This window comes from Balaenoptera ricei, chromosome 5 (assembly GCF_028023285.1).
Source record: "Balaenoptera ricei isolate mBalRic1 chromosome 5, mBalRic1.hap2, whole genome shotgun sequence".
NCBI lineage: Eukaryota > Metazoa > Chordata > Mammalia > Artiodactyla > Balaenopteridae > Balaenoptera > Balaenoptera ricei.
Window position 1 is genome coordinate 78605864 of NC_082643.1, and position 24217 is coordinate 78630080.

At 40.1% G+C, this 24217-nt stretch overlaps 1 protein-coding gene across 3 annotated transcripts in view; it reads right to left on the minus strand.

Moving 5' to 3' along the window:
• Positions 1 to 24217, minus strand: part of WDR19 (WD repeat domain 19) — an 83667-nt gene that overhangs the window by 2299 nt on the left and 57151 nt on the right. For all 3 annotated transcript variants that reach the window (XM_059923171.1, XM_059923173.1, XM_059923172.1), the window contains 10 exons: positions 22339 to 22451; positions 20727 to 20795; positions 16635 to 16712; positions 14989 to 15085; positions 14191 to 14315; positions 11410 to 11491; positions 9495 to 9645; positions 7720 to 7843; positions 6877 to 6953; positions 6428 to 6552 (listed from right to left, as the gene is read on the minus strand). In XM_059923171.1, the coding sequence (XP_059779154.1) occupies positions 6441 to 6552; positions 6877 to 6953; positions 7720 to 7843; positions 9495 to 9645; positions 11410 to 11491; positions 14191 to 14315; positions 14989 to 15085; positions 16635 to 16712; positions 20727 to 20795; positions 22339 to 22451 (1028 nt within the window). In that variant the 3' untranslated portion in view covers positions 6428 to 6440. The remainder of the gene's footprint in view (positions 1 to 6427; positions 6553 to 6876; positions 6954 to 7719; positions 7844 to 9494; positions 9646 to 11409; positions 11492 to 14190; positions 14316 to 14988; positions 15086 to 16634; positions 16713 to 20726; positions 20796 to 22338; positions 22452 to 24217) is intronic.

Sequence of the window (24217 nt, forward strand, 5' to 3'; positions counted from 1 at the left end):
TGAAATCATATCAAGCATCTTTTCTGACCACAAAAGTATGAAACTACAAATCAATTACAAGAAGAAAACTGGAAAATTCACAAATACGTGGAGATTCAAACATGCTACTACTCAACAACCGCTGGGTCAAAGAAGAAATCAAAAGAGAAATAAAAGAAATACCTGACACATGAAAATGGAAATAGAGTTGGCCCTCCATATCTGTGGGTTCCATATCCACAGATCCAACCAACCATGGATCAAAAGATTCAGGAAAAAAAAAAAGTACCAGAAAGTTCCAAAAAGCAAAACTTGAATTTGCTACATGCTGGCAACTATTTACATAGCATTTACATTGTATTAGGTAATATAAGTAATCTAGAGATGATTTAAAGTATACGGGAAGATGTGCATAGGTTATATTCAAATACTACACCGTTATATATAAGGGACTTGAGCATCCGTGGATGTTGGTGTCCACTAGGGATCCTGGAACCAATCCCCCAAGAATACTGAGGTACAGCTATACAGCATACCAAATCTTCTGGGATGCAACAAAAACAGTTTCTAAGAAGGAAGCTCATAACAATAAACACCTGCGTTAAGAAACAAGAAGGATCTCAAATAAACTTCACACCTTAAGGAACTAGAAAAAGAACAAGCTAAGCCCAAAGTTAGTAGAGGAAAGAAATCTCAAAGAGCAGAAATAAATGAAATGGAGACTATAAAAGACAATAGAAAAGTTCAATAAAACTAATAGCTATTTTTTTTCCCCAAAAAGATAGATAAATAGACAAACCTTTAGCTAGAATCACCAAGAAAAGGGACTCAAAATCAGAAATGAAAGAGGAGATACTACATTCGATACCACAGAAATACAAAAGAGACTACTACGAAATACTATAATGCCAGCAAAATGGACAACCTAGAAGAAATGGATAAATTCCTAGAAACATACAACCTTCTAATACTGAATCATGAAGAAATAGAAAATTAGACCAATTACTATCAAGGAGATTGAATCAGTAATCAAAAACAACCTGACAAACAAAAATCCAGGACCAGATGGCTTCACTGGTTAATTCTACCAAACAGAGAAGAATTAATACCAATCCTTCTCAAACTTTTCCAAAAAACAGAAGAGGAAACACTTCCAAACTCATTCCATGAGGCCAGCATTACTCTGATACCAAAACCAGACAAAGAAGCTACAAGAAAGAAAATTACAGGCCAATATCTCTGATGAACATAGTTGCAAAAATCCTCAACAAAATATTAGCAAACTGAATTCAATAATACATTAAAGGAATCACACACCATAATCAAGTGGGATTTATTGGAGGAATGCAAGGATAGTCTAACAGCCAGAAATCAATCAAGATGATACACCACATTAACAAAATGAAGGATAAAAATCATATGATCATCTTGATATAGAAAAAGCATCTGACAAAATTCAACATCTGCTCATGATAAAAACTTTCACAAAAGTGGGTATAGAGGGAACATACCTCAACATCATAAAGGCCATATAGGACAAGCCCACAGCTATCACACTCAATGGTGAAAAGCTGAAAGCTTTTCCTCGAAGATCAGGAATAAGACAAGGATGTCACTCTTGCCTTCAGGCGAGAAAAAGAAATAAAAGGCATTCAGATAGGAAAGGAGTAAGTTAAACTGTCGCTATTTGCAGATGACATATTATATATAGGGAACCCTGAAGACCACCAAAAAAGCTGTTAGAACTAATAAATTCAGCAAAATTGCAGGATACAAAATCAATATACAAAAATCTGTTGTATCTAATAATGAACTATCAGAAAGAGAAATTAAGAAAACAATCTTATTTACAATTGCATCAAAAAGAATACAATACCTAGGAGTGAATTTAACCGAGGAGGTGAAAGACCTGTGCACTGAAAAACTATAAGACACTGATGAAAGAAACTGAAGATATAAATAAATGGAAAGATTTTCTATGCTTATGGATTGGAAGAATTAATATTGTTAAAGTGTCCACACTACCCAAAGCAATCTACAGATTCAATGCAATTCCTGTCAATTTCCAATGGCATTTTTCACAGAAATAGAACAAACAATCCTAATATTTGTATGTAACGACAAAGACACTGAACAGCCAAAAAGCAATGTTGAGAAAGAACAAAGCTGGAAGCACCACATTTCCTGATTTCAAACTATATTATGCAGCTATAGTAATCAAAACAGTATGGTATCAGTATAAAAACAGACACACAGATTCATGGAAGAGAATAGAGAGCCCAGAAATAAACCTGTGCATATATGGTCAACTTATGACAAAGAAGCCAAGAATATACAATGGGGAAAGGCAGTCTCTTAAATAAATGGTGTTGGGAAAACTGGACAGCCACGTGCAAAAGAATGAAACTGGATCACTGTCTTACACCATACACAAAAATTAACTCAAAATGGATTAAAGTCTTGAACATAAGGCCTGACAACATAAAACTCTTAGACGAAACCATAGAGAGTAAGCTCCTTGACATTGGTCTTGGCAATGTATTTTTGTATGTGACACCAAAAGCAAAGGCAACAAAGCAAATATAAACAAGTAAGACTACATCAATCTAAAAAGTTGCCATCAACAAAATGAAAAGGCAACCTATGGAATGGGAGAAATATTTGCAAATCATACATCTGATAATTTGGGTTAATATACAAAATATATAAAGAACTCATACAACTCAATAGAAAAAAACATCCAATTAAAAAAATGGGCAAAGGCTCTGAATAGACATTTTTCCAAAGAAAACACACATATGGTCAATACGTACATGAAAAGGTGCTCAGCATCACTAATCAGGGAAATGCAAATCAAAACCACGATGAGATATCACCTCACACCTGTTAGAATGGCTATTATCAAAATGACAAGAAATAACAAGTCTTGGCAAGGATATGGAGAAAAGGTATCCACTGTGCACTGTTGGTGGGCATGTAAATTGATGCAGCCATTATGGAAAACACTATAGAGATTCCTCAAAAAGTTAAAAATAGAACTACCATATGTTCCAGCAATTCTACTTCTGTGTATTTATCTGAAGGAAACAAAATCACTACCTTGAAAAGGTATCTGCACCCCAGTGTTCATTACAGCATTATTTACAATAGCCAAGACATGGAAATGACCTAAGTGTCCACTAATACTGGATAAAGAAAATGGCACTGAATAAAGAATATGTGGTGTATATGTATACATGTGTATATACATATAAAAAAGAAGGAAATACTGCCATTTGTACCAACATGGATGGACCTTGAGGGCATTATGGTAAATGAAATAAGAGACAGATACTATATGATCTCACTTACATGTTTAATTAAAAAAAAAACCCCACTGAACTCATAGATACAGAACAATTTGTTGGTTGCCAGAGGGTGGGGGTGGGCAGAATGAAGGTGGTCAAAAGGTATAAAATTCCAATTACAAGTAAGTCCTGGGGATGTAATATACAGCATGGCGATTACAGTTAACAACACTGTATACTTGGAAGTTGCTAAGAGAATAGATGTTAAAAGTTCTCAGTTAAAAAAAAATTGTAACTGTGTGGTGATGGATGTTAACTAAATTACTGTGGTAATCATTTCATGGTGTAAACATATATCAAATCATTATGTTGTACACCTAAAACTAATACAAGGTGATAATTATACCTCAAAAAGTTGTGAAATATTAAATGTATATTGTTTTAAGATGCTAAATATGTCATAATATGTGGCAACAGAAAAATAAACATATCCCAATCATAATTTGAGCAAGATTTTAAAACAGGATTTGACAAACTGATTCTAAAATTTTAGAGAGAAATGGAGAGAAGTAAGAGTAGTCAAAGCAGTCTTGGAAAAAATGACAAAGTTGTAGAATCCACAATACCTGGCTTTAAGATATGCTATAACGTCACAGTAATGAAGACAGTATAGTGTAAAAATAGGGGACAAATAGAGCAATGGAAAAGAAGAGAGGGTCCAGAAGTAGACCCATTTTTAAAACCCAGCTGATTTTCAACAAAGGCATGCAAGCAGTTCAATGGGGAAAGGAAAGACTTTTCAACAAATGGTGTTGGAAGACTGGATATCTACTTGAGGGGGAAAAGAATCTCAATCCCCACCTCATACTGTAAACAAAAATAACTTCAAGATGGATCACAGACCCAGAGCTTCTAGAAAAAAACATAGGCGAATATGCTCCTGACTTTTGAGTAGGCAAAAATTTTCTTAGACACAGAAAGTAATAATAAAATAAAACAATGATAAATTATAATTCATCAGAATCAAAATCTGTTCATCAAAAGACCATTAAGGTATATGTATAACTGATTCACTTTGCTGTACACCTGAAACTAACACATTGTATAGTTGATAAATCAACTATATTCCAAAAAAAAAAAAGACCATTAAGAAAAAGAAGTGGTCCCTGGTCCGGGAAAATCCCACATGCTGCGGAGCAACTAAGCCCGTGCACCACAACTACTGAGCCCGCGTGCCACAACTACTAAGCCCACACACCTAGAGCCTGTGCTCCACAACAAGGGAAGCCACTGCAATGAGAAGCCCGCGCACTACAACGAAGAGTAGCCCCCGCTCGCCGCAACTAGAGAAAAGCCCACGCACAGCAACGAAGACCCAACGCAGCCAAAAATAAATAAATAAAAAATTAAAAACAAAAAACAAAAAAAAAAAAGAAAAAGAAGTGGGAAGCCACAGAGTGGGAGAAAATATCGGCAAAATAAATCTGACTAAGATTTAGATCTAGAATATACAAATAAAGAACCTTTATAACAATAATAAGGCAATACCCAGTAATAATAGGAAAGGAATAGTCTTTTCAACAAATGGTGCTGAGACACCTGGTCATCCACACACAAAAGGAAATTGGGTCCCTACCTCACATCATACACAAAAATTAAATGGATCAAAGACGTTAAGTATAAGAGCAGCAACTATAAAACTCTTAGAATGAAACATTAAGTGTCAATCTTTGTGACGCTAGGTTAAGCAGTGGTTTCTTAGACATGACACGAAGAACACAAGCAGCCAAAGGAAAAAAAATAAATTGGACTTCATCAAAATAATAAAAACTTATGTACATCAAAGGATGCTATGAAGAAAGTAAAAAAATACTTGCACAGAATAGGATATTTGCACATCACGTATCTGATAGAGGACTTGTACCTAGAATATATTAAGGATTCTTACAACTCGATAAAAAGAAAAAATACCCAGTTAAAAAAATGGGTAAAGGACTTGAAGACAGTTATCTAAAGAAGATACACAAATGGCCGACAAGCACGTGAAAAGATGCTCAACATCGTTATCATTAGGGAAATGCACATCAAAACCACAATGCGATACTACTTCACACCTACTAGGATGGTTATAATCAAGCATGCAGACAACAGCAAGTGTTGGTGAGGATGTGGGAAAACTAGAACCCTTGGGTGCTGCTGGCAGGAATGTGAGAGACTGCAGGTGCTACAGAAAGCAGTTTGGAGTCCAAGGAACAGCCAAGAGGCCAGTGGGGCTGCAGCGTAGTGAGCAGAGGAGGCTGGGGCCCAGTTCATGTCGAGTCTTTTAGGCTCTTTATTTTTGCAGGTGCAATAAAAAGTCCCCCTGAGGAAGGGAACCAGATACACTGCAAGGGGACTGAGAGGACTTGCCCATGGACTGGGGGATTGGTGGTGTCCACATTTCCATCCTGATCAGCTGGTAGGATGGAGCTGCTGTTTACTGATGGAGTGAAGATTGCGAGGACAGGTTTCGTGTGAAAACCTAGGGTTTCGTTTTAACTATGTTTAGTGCTGTGTCAGGGACTAGTCTCACTTTTTCCTTTTAATTAAAGAATCTTAAAGAGTTTTTGGCAGGGGCTTTTGGCTTTCCACCTGGAGACTGTGTTTCCCTGCCTCTGCTTGCAGTACGTGTGGCCCTCTGAGTACATTCTTGCCAATGGAGTGAGAGTGGAAGGGGTATTGTGCTGCTTCCAGGCAACAAAAATGACACTTGGAAAGAAAAAGAAATGGGGATTTTTCAAGCCTCTGGAAGCAAAAATTTTTACAATATATTCTCCTGAATTATAGAACTCAAAAACCCCCCTGTTAATAGCTAGCTACAGTTTTAATGGACTGGTTAAAAAGAAGCCCATGTGATTTGATAATATATGTTTTGGTTGGAATCCATGCTGCTGCTTGGCCAAATAACCTTTGTCACCATGGAGACTGTACAACCTGCGTTTTAGCTTTTTTTTTTTTAAAGTACATCAAAGGTTTGTTTCAAATCTGACAAGTTTTGTTCGTTCAAATCTGACAAGTTACATGATGCACAAAAAGGAGCCAATGGCAAAACACACTGTAAAGCTGTGTCCACCCCGTGGATCTCGTGCCCTGGGAAGGTAAGTGGATGGTCGGGCACTTACCTGCACATGCCACTCACTGCTCCACTTCTGTCCGCAGGTACTGGGTACAGTCTGAGATTTTTTTCAGCTGAGCAAAGTTTAATCTTTCTGAACACATAGGACATGTGCTTTCAGTGTTTAACATGCTGTTTGGAGAGGGAAAGACAGAGTAGATTAAATATTCCTTTACTTTTGGGTTATTGTGATGTGAAAAGCAACTATTCCTTTCTACTTCTTAGTACATGTTCATCATGAGACTTAAGAATTAGGAATATTCAGTCTCATGTGAAATCCCGTTTAAGGAAAATGTTCTCAAAGATCACAGAAGGTTCTCTTCCAAGAAGACAATTTGAGTCTTTAGAGATTTTTAAGAACATGAACAAATAAAGAGACCTCAGTATAAAAGTGGTTGAATAAAAGGCCTATTATTCGATAAATCTGTATGGCTGAGTGAAATGATGTGCACTTACATCTTGAATTCTGAATACAGTGCAGGGAAGTCGCAATGTGGACACACTGTCCAATCATCCTTTAACATATGTCGACCCTGGAAACAGTACATTGAAGAATAAAATTCATCTTTATTTTTAAAACTCCCCCCATTATTCAATTAGAATACATGGTTACAGTTAAAAGCCAGACCTCTAAATTATGAAATTATTGATATTTCACATAGGTGGGTAATTGATTAGAAAGAAATGGCATCAAAAGGACTAAAGCCAAATTTATCAGATTCATGTATAAAGAGAATAATCTTCAATATTGTGACATTACCTAGATTTATTTTCCTTTAAAATAAAGCTTATGTTAGCCTAGTGATGAACAAATAATCTGATATTTAAAAATTTTCTAATAATAGGTCTTAATATTAAAGTGTATAATAAAAGCCATCACTTATTAAGTGCTACAGCATGCCGGGAATTGTATTAAGGCTTCAAACATGTCCTCTCGTCAACCTGCAGTTTACCTCAATAGGCAGGTACTGTTAACCGATGGACCTAGCAAGGTAAAAGCAAATCGCACCAGGTTATGTAACCAGTAAGGGGCAGAAAGACGATCTAAGCCTAGGACCATCTGATCCCCAAGTGTGTGCTCTCCTGCCCCACAGTGCCTTCCTGATACTCACTTAGGTTATTATGTGCCTTGAATATAACTTTCAACTTTGTTGACCATGAAATTGTATGCTAAATGTTGCAGGAAATTTGAGGGATAAGATTATTTCAGAAGTGAAGAAAGTATTGACACACAACAAGTATTCAAATGGGCTATAGATATATATGCAAAGAAAGGGAAATAATGATAAAGAAACTTACTGTTGCAATGCAATATGGGATGTTATTTTTACATCCAGGACAGAGAAGTTCACACTCTGGGAGAAGAAATTCGCAGAATGGACATGGGGTTGTGGCCTCTTCTGTCTCGGATGTATCAGGTCTCCTGTGAGGAAGAATCACATGAAATGCACCTACTTCTTCATAGTCAGACCCTGAGACTAGAGATACAAGCTCCGGCCCATGGAGGAGCGAGAGGAATGAGGACTGCTCAGACTAGCATTCCATGGCCACCTCTGGGAGCTGGAGTTCACAGCACATTACGTGGGAGAAAACACGGGTGGGTCTGGCTGTCTCGTGTCTTCCTTGCCACTGGAGTAGTGAGCTTGCTACTTCTCTGTCTTTCCCTTTGTGTACTGAGGTCGTGAAGGCTGTCCAGGGCTGTGCAGCACAACTTTCTGTGACAATGGCACTGTTCTAATTCTGCGCTCTCCAATACGGTAGCTGTGAGCCACATGGAGCTCAGAGCACTTGAAATATGGAGAGTGTGAGGAACTACGTTTTACATTTTATTCACTTTTAATTAATTTAAGTTTAAATAGCTACATGCAGCCAGCAGATACCGTATTAGACCTCATAGCTAAGAGTACTCTTGCGCGGGGAGAGAATAACCAGCGCCTCTTCAAGCTGGCACCTAGGCTGGTGTGGCACGAAACTGGGGGATAAATGTGCTCTAGCTTTTTCTCCCCACCTCACTCTCCCTGATGGCAGGTATGTTGGCTCAGACTGATTTGGTCTGAAGCTACTTAGGCGTATCAGCTTTGAAAAAAAAAAAGGGAGTGTTCCAAGTAGCCCCTCTCCAGGTTAGAGTTCTCTGCCATGAGCCCAGCTAACAATAAGTAGTATTTGCTTCCCTTTGCCATTACTGGTGTAGCCATCTCCCTTGGCTGAGATGAGAGAGTTCTGGGTCAAGATTCAGGTACACCTGAGTTCCCTGGTCAAAATGGGACTAACAGGTACCCCAGATGTCATCGCTGTGAACAAGTGGTAGTACAGAACTACTACAGGATTGCAGTTAATTTTTCCTTTTGTAAAGATGAATGCTACTTTCTCCTAGTTTTCCTGTTGAAAACCAGGCTTTCTGAAGTGAGGATATGCCTTATGTGCCTTTGGAGCTACACAGGATTTCGAAATGGAGTCTCTTTTGGCAATAGGCGGTATAATTACCAAGTTTCTTACACTGAGAAATATCCACTCTTTGTCTGTGGCAGACACGCTATTTGCTGCCTCCCTAATAGCCATCTTTTCCTTCTTCCTTGCCAACAGAACTTGGTTTTTACTCAGCAGTATGCTTTTCAGCTAGAGGTAGCCACGCGGCTGAGTAGTGAGATGTAAATGCAAGTCCTGGGGGTGGTGTCCTTCCTAACTAAAAAGGCAAAAGACCTTTTCATCTTTTAATTTCCCTCCTCCTTTCTGCGTTGAATGGGGTACATGATGTCACCCCACCATGACAACCACCACTGTGCAGCCATGAGGAGGAAACCTCTGTGCTCTGGATGGTAAAGCCAAAAGGCAGAGGGATCGGTCCTTGGTGACATCGGGACATGGCACCACCAGCCCTGGACTACGATGCCTTGTGCATGAGTCAGATAAGTCAGATAAAGCCGTCGTTCGGTTTCCAGGTGCTGGTAGCTGAGTACAATCCTAATTGCTACCCCCAATCTGTGTTCTTGTTCAGCCCACAAAATAGCAGCTATGTTCTGAAAGATACACTTGTGAAGTGCGATTAGATGGTAGAAACAGCTGTCGCCGCCTACCTGACCATTGCCTCGATCTTCTTTTTGTATTTGACATCTATCTTGTTGCGGTACTCGGGCCTCATCAACATGGCTGCAAAGCTGAAGGCAGAGTGCTTCAGGCCGGCCCTGTGACACTCGATCACGGTAGACGTCAGGATCGGCACGATGTCTGCAACACAAACAGGAGCGGGAAGAGCACGTTGCCTCTGCTGGCGTGATGCCAGGATTGCACATCTCTAAATTCGCTTCTTCTGACCAAGAACCAGAAATGGACTGTTTAACTAACGAGGAAAGGGCACGGCAGTGGAGTCAGGTAACTGCTCACCACAATGTCTTTCCCCTGATGATACTGTGTTTGGCCTGTAACACCAGGACCCACACTCCCTCGCAGTAACCTTTTGTGTGCGTGCTTCCCCGCCTCTGAGAGAGTTTTTTGCATTTGACAGGACTGCTGATGAATGGGTGGGGAGATGAACAATTTCATGCACTGACCTCTCTGCGTGCACCTGTTTCTTCAGGACAGATACCTAAAAGTCAAATTACTGGCTCAAAGAACGTGACTTTAAAGAAAAAATACTCCTAGCACAAATTGCCAAACTGCTTTCTAGAAAGGCCACAACAATGTGCATTCCCACCAGCAGTCATGAGAATGCCTGTACTATCACACCCTTTGCCAGCATGCTGTACAATTATTTTAGTCTTTATTATGTAACAAAAAAGAACACATTTAGAGAACAGGGGTTGGTGAATTATGACCTGTGAGCTAAATCTGGCCCTCTGTTTCTGTATGGCCCATTTGCTAAGAAAGACTTTTACATTTTTAAACGACTGGAAAAAAAATCAAAAGGAGAAGAATATTCTGTGACATGTGAAAGATTTATGAGGTTCAAATGTTAATGTCCCAAAGAGTAAAGTTCTGTCGGAACAGCCACGCTCATCCGTTTATGTACAGGTCACGCCGAAACGGCGGAGTCGAATAGTTGCAGCAGAGACACGTGGCCCACAAAGCCCCGAACGTTCGACATCTGACCCTTTACAGAAAACCTTTGTTGACCCCGTCATGGAATGTGACAAAATCTGATCACTGAAAAATGTTATAATGACATGTCTTTTAGAATACTGGGACCTTTTTCAGAGGCAATGGTCTACAGTGGTTGAGAACACAGAGTCAGACTTACTGGCTGACAGTATGGTCTCGGGCAAGTGTTACCTCACTTCTTTTGCCCCAGTTTGCTTATCTGTAAAATAGGGAAGATAACAATAGGCCACTTGTGTGCAATCTTGAGACTGTTTTCCTTAGAAGGATCTGCCTGAAACTGGGATCTGGGAACTTGGATTTTGGGAGAGTTCCCGCCATTTCCAGAACCGAGAAGAGTGGCTGCCTGTTCCTGGCCTTTTTGTACAAACAACAGGGTTTATGCGGAGCACCTGCTTTCTGGGAGTCTGAAAACTTGGTACAGGCCAAGCAGGCGGTGCTGACGTGGCCAGCTCCCCAAGACCACCCCTGGGTACCGAGTCTCTCACAAGCACCCTGTAGACACCACCTTCCACGTGCTGCCCGGAGGTGCTGAGTGTGTCCCGTGTGACTTCACTGCGCGGGGGGGTGGCAGGGGGGCTGTGGACGCTCGCCCCTGACCTCCGGGCCCCACCCCTGCACCTTTCCCCTCTGCCGATTTTGCTTTGTATCCTTTCCCTGTAATAAATCTTACCTTTAGCACTACTGTATGTTGAGTTATGTGAGTTCCCCTCGTGAATTATCACACCTGGGGGTGGTCTTGGGGACAGACGCCGGTTACACCGCTTCACGGGGTTGTTGTGAGGATTAAATGAGTTACTACGTGTAGAGGACAGCGGCTGGCAGAGTTAGTGAGGAGGATCTCGTCATGCTACAGTCAGGCAGAAATGGGGACCACGGGCTCCTCTCAGTACTCACGTGACGGAAATTTGCTGATGTTGTTGGCCACCCGGATAAGCATACGTGCCCCTTTCATATGATTTCCATTTTTAACGTGAATCTGAAATAAATGATAAATTTTACTCTTCTTATAGACTTTAACCCTAATCCATGTTTCATTCACCCAAATAAACAACTCCTTGATTGTGACCCTGAACAGGTGGTCACGGGCTCCTTGCAGCCTTACTTTAATGCCACTTGGGGTTTCTCCCTTATCCTCCTTCCAGCAGCTGCGACTTGGCCCCCTGGCGTCACCAGCCTCACCCCTACTCTACACTCTGCTTTTTACTTTGCCTGAGACCACTCAACATGAGTTCAAATCCCTGGTCCATCTCTTACTGGCCATTATGGGGGGACTAACAAGTTGTTGTGAGACCTGAAAGCTGAGTTCTGAGTTAGGCAGGAGAGAGGATGAGTTGCTATAGGAAGAGGGCGCTGCCTGTGTAAGGGAAGGGGCAACGATGGCTGGAGGGGCCTGAGCTTAGGCAAGTACGAGTGGGATCTGTGATGAAAGGAGGGGGTCCACTTAGGATGACATGAGGCTGGGGAGTCGGCAGGGCCGGACCACAATGTCACTGCTGTCGTCCAGTGAGAGGAAGCGGTCCACAGAGGGCAGGCAGTGGGGATGGAGAGAAGTAGACAGACGAGGAGTCAGAACTGATGATATTTGGTGAGAAGGTGAAGGGTGAGTACAGAATAACTCAACTCCCAGGCATAACATCCATCCGGTCTAAGCACGTGGATGATGATATAATTTACTGAGCACTGCAACGTAATTCGTAAATATTAACTGAATCTAAAGTCACCCTCCACTGACTCCCTGGGCCTCAGACTGCCCGGCTCAGCCCCCCATGTGCAAAGGCCCCAGGCTGTCCTTCAGCCAAAGTCCCTGTCTCAGCTCGGGGAGGAAGCATCCACCAAAGCCAAGTCTCCATTTCCCCTGAAATGTGGCTGACTTTCTCCAGTCCTTTGTGTCAAAGAGGGCTGTGACATTTTTACATCAATTCTTATTTGATAAGGTCTAATAGTTTCCCTTCTGATACCACAAGCAGTTAAAAATCTTGAAAATACCTGGTGCTTGAATAAGAGACTAGAGCAGAGGGGAAAAGTAACATGGGTGCTCTTCAGTGGAAGGGGAAGAGGATGTCTGGTCCAGTGGAAGTGATGGGCCAGCTCTTAGGGCCGGAGGAAAAGAAAAAGACTCGAGAACCATCCCTATGGCTTTTGGTGGAAGAAAGCCCTGGTCCTGGAGGGCTTCTTATAGCAATCCCTATTTTTGTTCCCATCTTCCACTAACTTGTTTCTATCCTCCCCTCCACCCCTAAAGGCTGGATTCTGTGCCCCCAGCACATTGGCACCAGCACTGATGTCTGAAGCTGAGAAAGTCCTCCCTCCCCCTTTCTATTCCTTTCTGTACGAGAGAAGGGACCCCCTGTGGCTCCGAAGGGAAATGCACTCCTGGTGATTGCAAGTTGGAATTCTAAGTTTTCTCTTACAATCAGGACTATAGACCTATGGGGCCTAAAATGGCAGCCATTAGTCACATGTGGCTACTTAAATAAAAATTAAGATTATGTAAAATTTAAAGTTTAGTTTATCAGTTGCACTATCTGTATTTCAAGTGCTCCACAGCCAGGCTAGTGGATACAGAACACTTCTAGCACTGCGGAAAGTTCTATTGGGCAGTGCTGTTATGGACCATAATTAGGATCTAAACCATTCATAACGTGATTGCTGTAACCTAGAAAACTTCAGAATTGCATAAGCTCTTGTGGTCTGGCCTGAAAACTGACTTAGCATTAATATGGGAAGATGTACTTTGACATAAATGAAAATTTGGAAAAGTATGTAAGTTGGCATCTACCTGTATTTTTACAAAGATATGTGTCTGTATATAAATATGTGTGTGTGTGTGTGTGTATATACATATATATATGTGTGTGTGTATATATATATACACACATATAATATTTATGTAAATTGTAAATAGAAGTATTTCAGGTTTGCATGTTCTATTTTGTTTTTATTGAAAATCACTGATTAAAAAATATCAGTGATTTTTATGGACATAAATATATTCCTAATGTAAAAAAAAAAGGGTGCACACATGTATTTTAGAAATATGGAGGATATATACAACACAGTGTTAACAATTGTTATATCTGGTGATGGATTTAAAGGGGGCAAGTTATTTCTTCATTATACTTTTCTATATTCTCTAAATTTTCTCAGTGAATATCTATTTTATATTCAGATGAAAACTAAATTGTATTAAAACACAGTGGAATTGTATAAAATCCACTATCCTAGAATTAATAAACTTAGGAAGCTCTGGTTAAAGAAAAATGTTTTCTGTAAATCTTTTTTTGACCAAGTAATACATTTATATGCTTCAAAATCAAAACAGTATAAAAAGATATACTATATGGAGAAACCTGTTCTTCCTCTTCTCCCCTGACTGGGTTTGGTGAAACGCCTCCTCTGCCCCATGCCTTGATCCCTTCAGGAAACTATTTTTCCTAGGTTTTTTTTAAAGTATATTTCTAATTTTATTTGCAATGAAAAAAATATATATTTTTCTGCCTTTTGGTACACAAAAGGCAGCATATTGTATAATTATTCTGTATCTTGCTTTTTCGGTTAACGCTACAGAGATCTAGGAAATGGCTCTAATCCAATGGAAAGGAGCCCAGAAGGAAAGCCCTTCAGGTGATTAGCGCACCTGGCAGACTGGGTCCCAAGTCACTCAAAGGGCCTCACCTTCACTAGTATGTAACTGTGCAGAATCATGAGGTTGGTGGCCATCTCAGAGGGAATTTTGATCTTCTGAGATTTAAGTTCTGCATACATGCTGAAGAGAACGTCATGTGCATTCCGATAGTTTCCTTGAAAAGAGGTGGTAAGATGACATTACTGCAAAGGATGAAATCTGAGGACTTTCTATGGGCCACCATTTTACAGGTGGATTTTGTTAATCATCTTATTAAGTTACTAAGTAATAAAGAATGAGATTTGATTCCATATTTTCCAAAATTGTATTCCATATTTATGAACATCTGAAAGAATCAGCTTGCAAAAATTAGTGAAGATGTCAGACTAATTCTGACTTTTTCAATGAGTATTTACAGAGCATAGATATGAACAGAACCATTCTAGAGATTCTATAAACAGTCCCTGCGTGTTATAAAGAACTAGGTCAATAAGAATACCACACTGTCTTCCACCTTGTAATATGTTTTATATTGTTAAGGCCAAATACCTGGGATGGAAAGAAAGTGTAGTGAAAGTGCAGGGGGCTCTGTGGGCTGGAGAGGTCAGAGAAGTCGCCATCCAGGAGACAGAACTGTGAGGAGGAGAGGAACTAGCACCTAACATGAGAAGGCTTCAGTGGAGCTGTTCTGTGATGGTGAATTATTTCACTTCCCTGAAGCCCAGAAATGGCCATCCGCCTAGCTTTTTGGGTTCAAAGCAAGCCTAGATTAGAAATGGACAGAGAAGGGGCTGGAGCTGGCTTCTACTGCTTGTTTGGGGAGAAAAGCATGCCTACTGGGGACCTACCTGCAGACTGCTCTTCCCTGGCAATGATGATGGCAGTCCGGGCGGCTTCTCGGTACTGCTTCAGGGCCATGTACAAGCGGAACAGGTACTTGGCATCCTGACGTACAAGCCGTTAGAGAAACATCACTTTCTGCATTTGCTAAGTGGAGAAACATCTAAAATTTTGCATTTCAGTTAGAATCACATTCACTTCCCAGTAACTGAGGGTTGAAATTGTTTTTTTTTAAAGCCAACAAAGAATTATTTATCAAGTATTTATTCGGGGTTTAATATGTGCCAGGTAAATATTCTAAGTATCCTTAGAAGTAATAACTCGTTTAAATCCTCATACCCTTCCTGGGAGGAAGGTGCGATTCTGTACTAATTTCATTGATGAGAAACTGAAACACAGCAGCACCTCTCCAGAGCCAGGATCTGAACCGCAGTGGTCTGGCTTCAGAGTCTGTGTGCTAACCCAAGTCCACAGAGTTCTCTCTCGTGTGCTTCAAACGGAAAGGTGCTCTTATACAATGTACCAACTTCGCAAGATTTCAAAAATTTTTACACCTATATAAATTTTTCTGGCCTATAAAATTTTCTTTGGCCCATTTTCTATTCCTATGTTAACTCTAAACGATTTCACATACTTGATGCTGGTTTGCTGATTATTAGAATAAGTGGACATAAGGTGAGGTGGTTCGGCACAGTTTAAGGGCCTGTGCCCTTTGGCAGATTAACTTAGCCTCCCTGGGTCTCAGTGTCTTTATCTGTAAAATACAGAAAATGGACTCAGGGATCAGGATGGCTACAATCCTCTCCAGCTATGACATTCCAGCACCTTGTATCCAAATCACTTACAACTGACCCTTGAACAGTGCTGGGGTTAGGGGACGCCGACCTCCACGCAGTTGAAAATCAGTGTTTAATTTATAGTCACCCTTCTGTATCTGCAGTTCCTCTGTATCCTCGGATTCAACCAACCTGAGATCGGGTAGTACTATAGTATTTACTATTGAAAAAAATCTGTGTATAAGCGGACCTGTGCAGTTCACACCCGTGTCATTCAAGGGTCAACTGTACTCGAGTTTCTTTCACAAGCAGATCCCCTTAAAACACCAAAGCAAAAGTGAAAAAAAAGGCTCTAGGGGCGTTCTGAAAGGAGTCTGTCCTCCTTAGGACTGAGAGAAGACCAACTTCTGCACAAAATCCAATTCACCTATTTCGAAAACATGTTCTTAATGATTTATTTCTATTTTATATTTTCAGTGAGTTACTTTTAAGGTAAATAGGATTTTTATTAAGTCCCCAAATTTCTGAAATATGAACAAAGTACACTGATTTTTAGGGATTAGTGCTAACTCATGGTTTTGATAATCATTTTCATAATTCCTAGAATAAATAAAACTCTATAACATTTGAGAAAAATCGTGGGTGGTGAGGATTGTTACCCAGAAGGGCGTGGCTATTTCACAGGGGGCAATGCCAATATCAAAGAGTGAATGTACACAATATCTAAAATTCAGGGTCTGCCTAGATGACCTAAAGCTGCACCCAGAAAGAAAATTTTTTACATCTATGATGCAAAAGTCCTAACAGATAAAAACAGAATAAAGTAAAACCATAACTAAGATACTTGAGAATCTCAGTGGCGAAAACACTTTTAGTACCTTAGGCATGCCGTCACTCTCCCCCATAAGGTGGTCTATCAGTTGACTGGTCAGCAGTTCATCTCTGGCTTGACCAACCTGTTTAGGAAGAGAAAGAAACAATAAGTCCAGCATCTTAAACTTAGGAAGGGGTGGTCGTGGACGGCGCTGGGGGGGAGGACAAATAATCTACTGAGGAGACGAAATTTAAAAATTGTGGAAAAATACCTATAGTCAAGTGCCTGAAACATGATGTAAGCTCAGGGTATGTCTCCATTCATTTGTAGAGTCTCCATTAATAAAAATCCATCCTTAGAAGCTATAGCTTTTCTAAGTTGCCGTATCAAAATACTGTGGTATTTTTTTTACACACAGAGAGAATGTACTTCTTGGATGTTTCAGTAAAAACTTTCTTAAGATAAGTGACTGTGACATGGAGAGAGTGCCATCTTGAGCACAGGAGCTGGACCTTGTACAACAATATACCTCCAAGTGCCTCATCTCCAGCAGCTCCCCGAGAAAAGGCACTTGCATATGGCTACGTGTAATTTAAAGTAGAAATAAAAGTAAGGCCAGAGGGTCCCAGAAGAGGGCAGGCAGCTGGAAATGTGGGGTGGAGTTCTGGAGAGGACTTTGGCCTGGAAATCTGGATTTGAGAGTCATCTCCATAAAGCTCTGAGTTAAATCACTGCCGTGTTGGGCGGTGTTGATCGGGGAAATTATTTATCAAATTGGAGGACGGAAATGTATTAGATTTAGATAGTAGGAATAGTTACTGACAAGATTAGGAGGCTTAAGAGTCTTGTGTCTATAAAAAAGAGGTGAGCCAAGAACCCAACTGGAGCTCAGCCAAGGAGAAGGAACACTGAACAGCGCAGTCACATTAGCGATACAGTGAGAAAAGCTACCGGAAAAGGAAGGAAACTCATTAGGGACAGAGCAACATGTGGCCTAGCTTGCCACCCCTCCGGGAAAGTGTAAGGAAAAGTTCGGAAGTTCTTTGTGCAGGAGAGGAAGGATGAGATCAGTAGACTTGAGCACAGAAGAGGTGGCCGTGAACCTGTGGGGACAGAGGCTCTCGGGCTGCAGAATTTCTACACGCTCCACTGACCGTGGTCATCCCCAGTGTAGGAAAGCTAAGCTTTGACCAATCTGTTGCCTCTGCTCTCGCCACTGCTCTAAGGAAGGAAGAGAAGGTAGAGCTCATCACCTCGACAGCTTTTGTGCGTGGCTTTGGGTGAATAAGCCCGTACGGAGAAATGGTTAAAGCAAGGGCTTTGGGGTCAGCCTGCCTGAGGTCAAAAGATAACCTGTGTGATCCAGAGCAGGTCACTCTTGGGACCTCAAAGAGGATAAAAATAATACCACAGAATTGTTGGTATAACAACTCACAGAATTGTTGTAAGGATTAAACAAGTTAATACACACAAAGGGCTTGGACTGGTGCCAAACAGGCAGTGTTGCCAGATAAAGCAAACAAAAAAATATAAGATGCCCAGTTAAGTTTGAATTTCAGGGACTTGAGCACACCCAAGACATTAGGATAGATGGAAAGGGGAGCCAGCAGGGAACAGATGTGGCCACTCAGAATTAAAAGAAGGGTGGAGACAGAATGCTGAGGACACGTCCACTGACGGGCAGAGGAGCCAGAGAAGAAGGCTGAGAAGGGACCATCGGAGGAGTACCTGAAAGGCAGGAGGAGCACCTGAAAGGCAGGAGGAGCACCTGGAAGGCAGGAGGAGCAGTGTTCTAAGGGAGTAAAAAGTTCGAGAAAGATGCGCTATCATAGCGTAAAATGCTGCCATAACATGGGGTAGGGTGCAGGCTGAGAAGGGACGTCCGTATTTAGCAAGGACGAGATCAGTGGGGACCTTTTAGAGAAGGTTTATGGAGTGGTGAAGGCAGAAGCTGACTGCAAGGAGGTGAGCAGGCCCCGGACAAAGCTAACCGTCGGATGCTGTACAGACCCATCTTTCCCATCCCTATCGTGGGTTCTCTCAGGTGATGACTCCCGACTAGGGGTCTATTACTGGCCCCCTTCTCCAACACACACACCAAGAAGGTATTTCAGAACCCTGAGGTGTAGAGGATGGGGGTGGGAGTGAGTGAAGTATGAACATTTTAAAGATGTTCTCAAATGATTAAGGGCTATGCCTTCTGGTTGAGAATCAGCAGGTACAAATGCACAGGTTGTGAGAAAATGCATGTCACAAGTAAAGGTGATTTTTTTTTTTTCAGGGGAGGGGTCTCAAGGTGGAAAGAAGATAAAGGAATAAAGGAATGGGAAGGAAACTAATATCACCTACATAGTAGTTTCAATAAATATTTATTGAGTGTCCACAATGTGCTAAACACTCTATAAAGAGATGGGCCTTTGACCTTGAGGAACTACTAATCTGAAGGGGGTTAACTGCAGCAGTAAGTAAGGTTCAGAGTACTTACAGGATTCTAAGGAGGGTGAAATTTCATCCAGAGGACAGTTCAGGAAAACTTTACAGGGAGTGGCGTGTGAAGTGGGTCCTGCATGTTGGGTAGGAGGCAGGGGTGCAGGAGGGAGGGCGTCCAAGGTGTGGGTAACAGCAAGAGCAAAGGAGCAATATCAAGAAATTATTGTTGGAGAAACTGGAACCCCAATACGTAGTTGCTGGGAATGTAAAATGGTGTAGCTGCTTTGGGAAACAGTTTGGCAGTTCCTCAAAATGTTAAACATAGACTTAACATATGGCCTAGCAATTCTGCTCCTAGGTATATACCCAAGAGAAATGAAAACACATGTCCACACAAAAACTTGTACACAAATGTTCACAGCAGCATTATTCATAATAGCCCCAAAGTGGAAACAACCCAAATGTGTATCAACTGATGAATGGATAAATGTAGTGTGTACACATTCAATTAAATATTATTAGGCTTTAAGAGGAATAAAGTACTGATACATGTTACAACAATGTATCTATCTGATGAAACAAATTGTATCCAGAATATATAATACAGTCCTACAAATCAGTAAGAATGAGATGATACAATTAAAAATTAGAAAAAAGACTTGAACAGAACTTCATAAAAGAGGATATTTGAATGGCTAATGAACACATGAAAAAATGCTCACTTTCATTATTCTTTAGAAAAATGAACTAAAACCATACAAGATACCACTGCACATCTATCAGAATAGTTACAATGAAATAGACTGATAAGTGCTGGTGAAGATGGGGAGCAACTACATTCTTTTACATTGTTGGTAGAATGAAACTGGTACAACTACTTTGAAAAAAATGTTTGGCAGTACCTACTATTGCTGAAGATATATATATATACTCTGTGACCTAATAATTCTACTCATGGATATATACCCTATAAAACTGAGGGCTTATGTACACAAAAAGACATGAACAGCAATATGGCAACTTTATTCATAATATGCCCAAACTGAGGCAACATAAATGTCCATTAACAGAATAATGGGTAAAGAAATTGTGACAGTCATATGGTGGAATACTACACAGCAATGAATAAGAATGAACTATTGCTACACACGATAACACAGATGCTTTCGCAGACTTAATACTGACTGAAAGAAACTGGACACAAAAGAGAACATATGTATGATTTCATTTACGTGAAATTCATAAACATGTAAAACCACTCTATAAGAATAGAAGTCAGAACTGTGGTTACCCCTGGTGGGGAACACTGATTGGGAGGCAGCAGTGGGCCTTCTGGGGAGCTTGATCTGGATGGAGGTTACACAGGTGTACACAGATTTTATTTGAAAAAACTAATTGAGGTGCATATTTAAGATTCGCGCATTTTACTGTATGCAAGTTACACCTAAAAGAAAATGCAAAGGTTCTTATCTTTTAGAGATAGATTTTGTATCCACAAACGAAATGATATGATGTCTGTGACTTGCTTTAAAATAATATAGGGAAAGAGGGTGGGTGTATGAATAAAATATGACTGGCCATGTGCGGATAGCTGTTGAAATGACATGATGGGTATCTGGGGGTTTGTTATGCTGTTTGGTCTACTTTTGTAAATGTTTGGAAATTTCCTCAAAAAGTTAAAAGAATAATTAGCATTCATGAAAGTTTCATTCCAGAGTTAACTTACAGTTTCAATTGCCATTTCTATTGCTGCATTGTCTTCTGAGCTTGGGCATTTCAGCAAGTGTTTAAGTGCCTGAAATGAGAATTGTATAGAAATTAAAATTTTTCGGACTGCTTTCACATTGGGAAAATCAAAGTTTTCACACAAACAAAGTAATCACAGTTTGTGAAAGTATCTTCATCTCAACCAGGAGCTTGCACAGTGCTGAGTCTTAAAATATATACTTAAAAGGCTGAGTGTAGTTTAAAAAGTGGAAGGATCCAGTTGACCCTTTGAAGAATCTAGTTCTGATTTCAAATGAAATCAGAATGAAAAATGTCCCCTCTTTCAGTAGGAAGATTTAATTATTTTCATTCATTTATTCACTCAACAAATATTTACTGACAACTTGCTGCTCTGTATATGAGACTGTGCTAGATGCTATGGAAAATACCAGGCCGTCTCTTTGTATCATGTACAATCTAACTGGAGAGATCTATGTGATGTGATGAAAATATAATTATTATAATCAATTATTTTAAGCCATAGTTGTCTAACTCCTGAATGCCACACCACCACACCTATGAAGACGTTTAAAGTTATAAAAGTTTCAGAGGCAAATGGGCAGTATTGCCAGTTGGCTTTATAGGTGGTCTGAAGAAGAAAAGATGATTAGACGTGAGGATGATCTTGAAGATAACACAGAAGAAAAGGACTTGAAGATGAACAGGTCTGTGGAAGGTGGGGAAGAGGGCAGAGAGGAACCCAGGTGGAGAACAGGGACGGGAAAAGGCTAGCGGGAGCGTAGGATTCTTCAGCGGCAAAAGCTAGATGCCAGATTGGGACGTTCAGGCTGGTTGGTCAGTTGCGGAAATTCTCTTGAGTGCCAGCTAAGGAGTTTAGACTCAGTAACTAAGAGGCCAGAACAGCAAATTGATGGCCTGAAGGCTGAATTCACACACAGACATGTTTCTTTGGCCAGTGAGATGTTATACAAATATCTGGGCCTATATTTTAATATTGACCCAGACTTGTGTTTCTTGTGAAAAATCCTATGATCTGAGCTAGTAGGCCCAAACTCCTGAATGGCAACACTTTTTTGGAGGTGAGCAGCAGCTGTTCCCTTCAGACGAATCGCGTCCCGTCCAGCAGTCCCTGCCCTGTCACTCAGTGAGTGCACAGCCTGACCCTGCAGCTTCACTTGTTTACGTCCATTGCTTGAACACCGTAACCCCTGCTTTAAGGGCTCTTTGTCAGTCAAAGTTAGTACCATTTGGGGAACAAAATGAAGAATGAGTTATAGACAGAGAAGCTAAAAACAAGGAAAATAGGAAACCATTGCCATAATCTAAAGCGAGGTGACCCAGGTTTGGATTACATGGAGGTAGAACGAAAAAGAGAGAGCTGTGAGAGAGGTTACGAAGGCAGAATGTGACTGGGTGTGGGAGAGAGGGGAAGAGTTTAAGGCTGACTCTGAGACTTCAAATCTGGGTGTCTGGGAGCGTAATATATTTTAAGATATTACTTAAAATAATATCGTTATTTTAATGATTATCATTATTTTAATAATATCATTATTTATTTTATCTGATCATTCCTATGGAGTCCAAAGTATGTTTTCTTGGCAAATACTCACTCGTGAATACTGGCCACACAGCAAGAAGAATTTTCCAGCCTGAAAATGTCTTTTTTCTCCTTCGAAATATAAGGCAATGCTTTGATAGTCCTCATTAGTAGTGTCTTCAGAACCTACAACAGAAATTCATTGAGTAAAATATTTAAGCAAAACTTGTTTACCTCTTATTGCTAATCTAAAAATAGGATCTAAAAACAGGTGATCTAAAAAGAGGTGATGAAAACCTTTTCACAGCAAATATTATTATCAGTGTCTTTTTCATCACAAAACACATTCACCATAATAACCCCACATATCAACTCTGTTCCATCTTCTTTTCGCTCTAAATAACAATCAGGAGAGGAAGTTATGACGCTTTGTGAGAAGCTGGGTTATGGTTTGACATTACCCTTAGTGACTTTTATCTTTCTTTAAGAGTCTCAATCTTATTTCCTAAAACAAGGAACAATCCAGGATTTCCCTAGGGTTTCGGAACAATCAGGAGCAAAGTTAACCATAATGCAAATGTAATCCATCTCCTTTCTCCAATGCCCAGTTTAAACAATAGTCTGTATGTATTTGTCAGACAAGGGAGATGATACTCAAAGGGACAACAGATGCTATTTAAAGATAATTACTGTTTTTCCTTTTTTAAAAAAAATATTTATTTATTTATTTATTTATTTATATTTGGCTGCGCTGGATCTTAGTTGTGGGATGCGGGGTCTAGTGTCTTGACCAGGGATCAAACCCGGGCCCCCTGCATTGGGAGCGTGGAGTCTTAACCACCAGGGAAGTTCCTTTTCTGTTTTTCTTTTACAGGCTTAAACATATTAAGCACAGAAGACCCCAAAGCTGCTGGAATTCCAATTCATTGTTTACGTTTACCCATGGGAGTTGGAGGCCCAGTAGGGCACCAAAGTATAAGAACAGCTCCGTGTCTCCAGACCAAGGCAGATATGGAGTTTATAAAAGAAGGGAGTAAAGAAAGGTGAAGAAAAGTGTGTGTTATGTTTTGGGAGTGGGAGGGCATATGTGTGTATATGTATGTGTGTGTGTATGATTTAGGATAAGCCACATCCTTCTGAAATTAGAAAACCTTAAATGCTTTAGTGCAATGATGATTTGCAATTGTTAGGACAGAAATGTCATCTGTCATGTTAAACATTAATATTTGTAATGTTGCTTTTATCTGTATTTCCTTTTTTTCTTTAGCTCTTTATTTTCTCCAATTACCTGAATGACTTCCTAAGATATTAGAAGATGCTTTTACCTATTACTTCCCTTGAAGACTGAAACAAAAATCTTCTCGTGAACCCCACCAACAGTTCTTATGGTCATTTTGTGAGTTGTAAAAAAACGAAATAACATAACAGGACAAATATTATAATTCCACTTATAAAAGGTACCACGAATAGTCAAAATCATAGCGACAGAAAGTAGAACAGTGGTTACGAGGCTGGGAGGTGAGGGGAATGGGAGCTATTGTTTAATGGGTATATAGTTTTAGTTTAGGATGATGAAAAAGTTCTGGAGATGGATGTGGTGATAGTTGCACAACAATGCGAATGTACTTAATGCAACCAAACTGTACACTTAAAAATGGTTGAAATGGTAAATTTACGTTATGTATATTTTACCACAATAAAAAAGGAAAAAAAGAAGAAAAATCACACCACAAATAATGTTATACATGGCCCATGAAGTGAAAAATCTGAAAATTATTTCAGTAATTTCTAAGACTAATTACAAACATAGGAAGAAAACCTATAAGCCGGTATTCTCAGAATATAAAATTTTCTTTTGTACTTTCAAAATCTTTAAAAACCATATCATATATTCTTAATTTATAACTCAATTTAAAAAATTTATGAAAACATTTACTTTTTCAAAAATCATT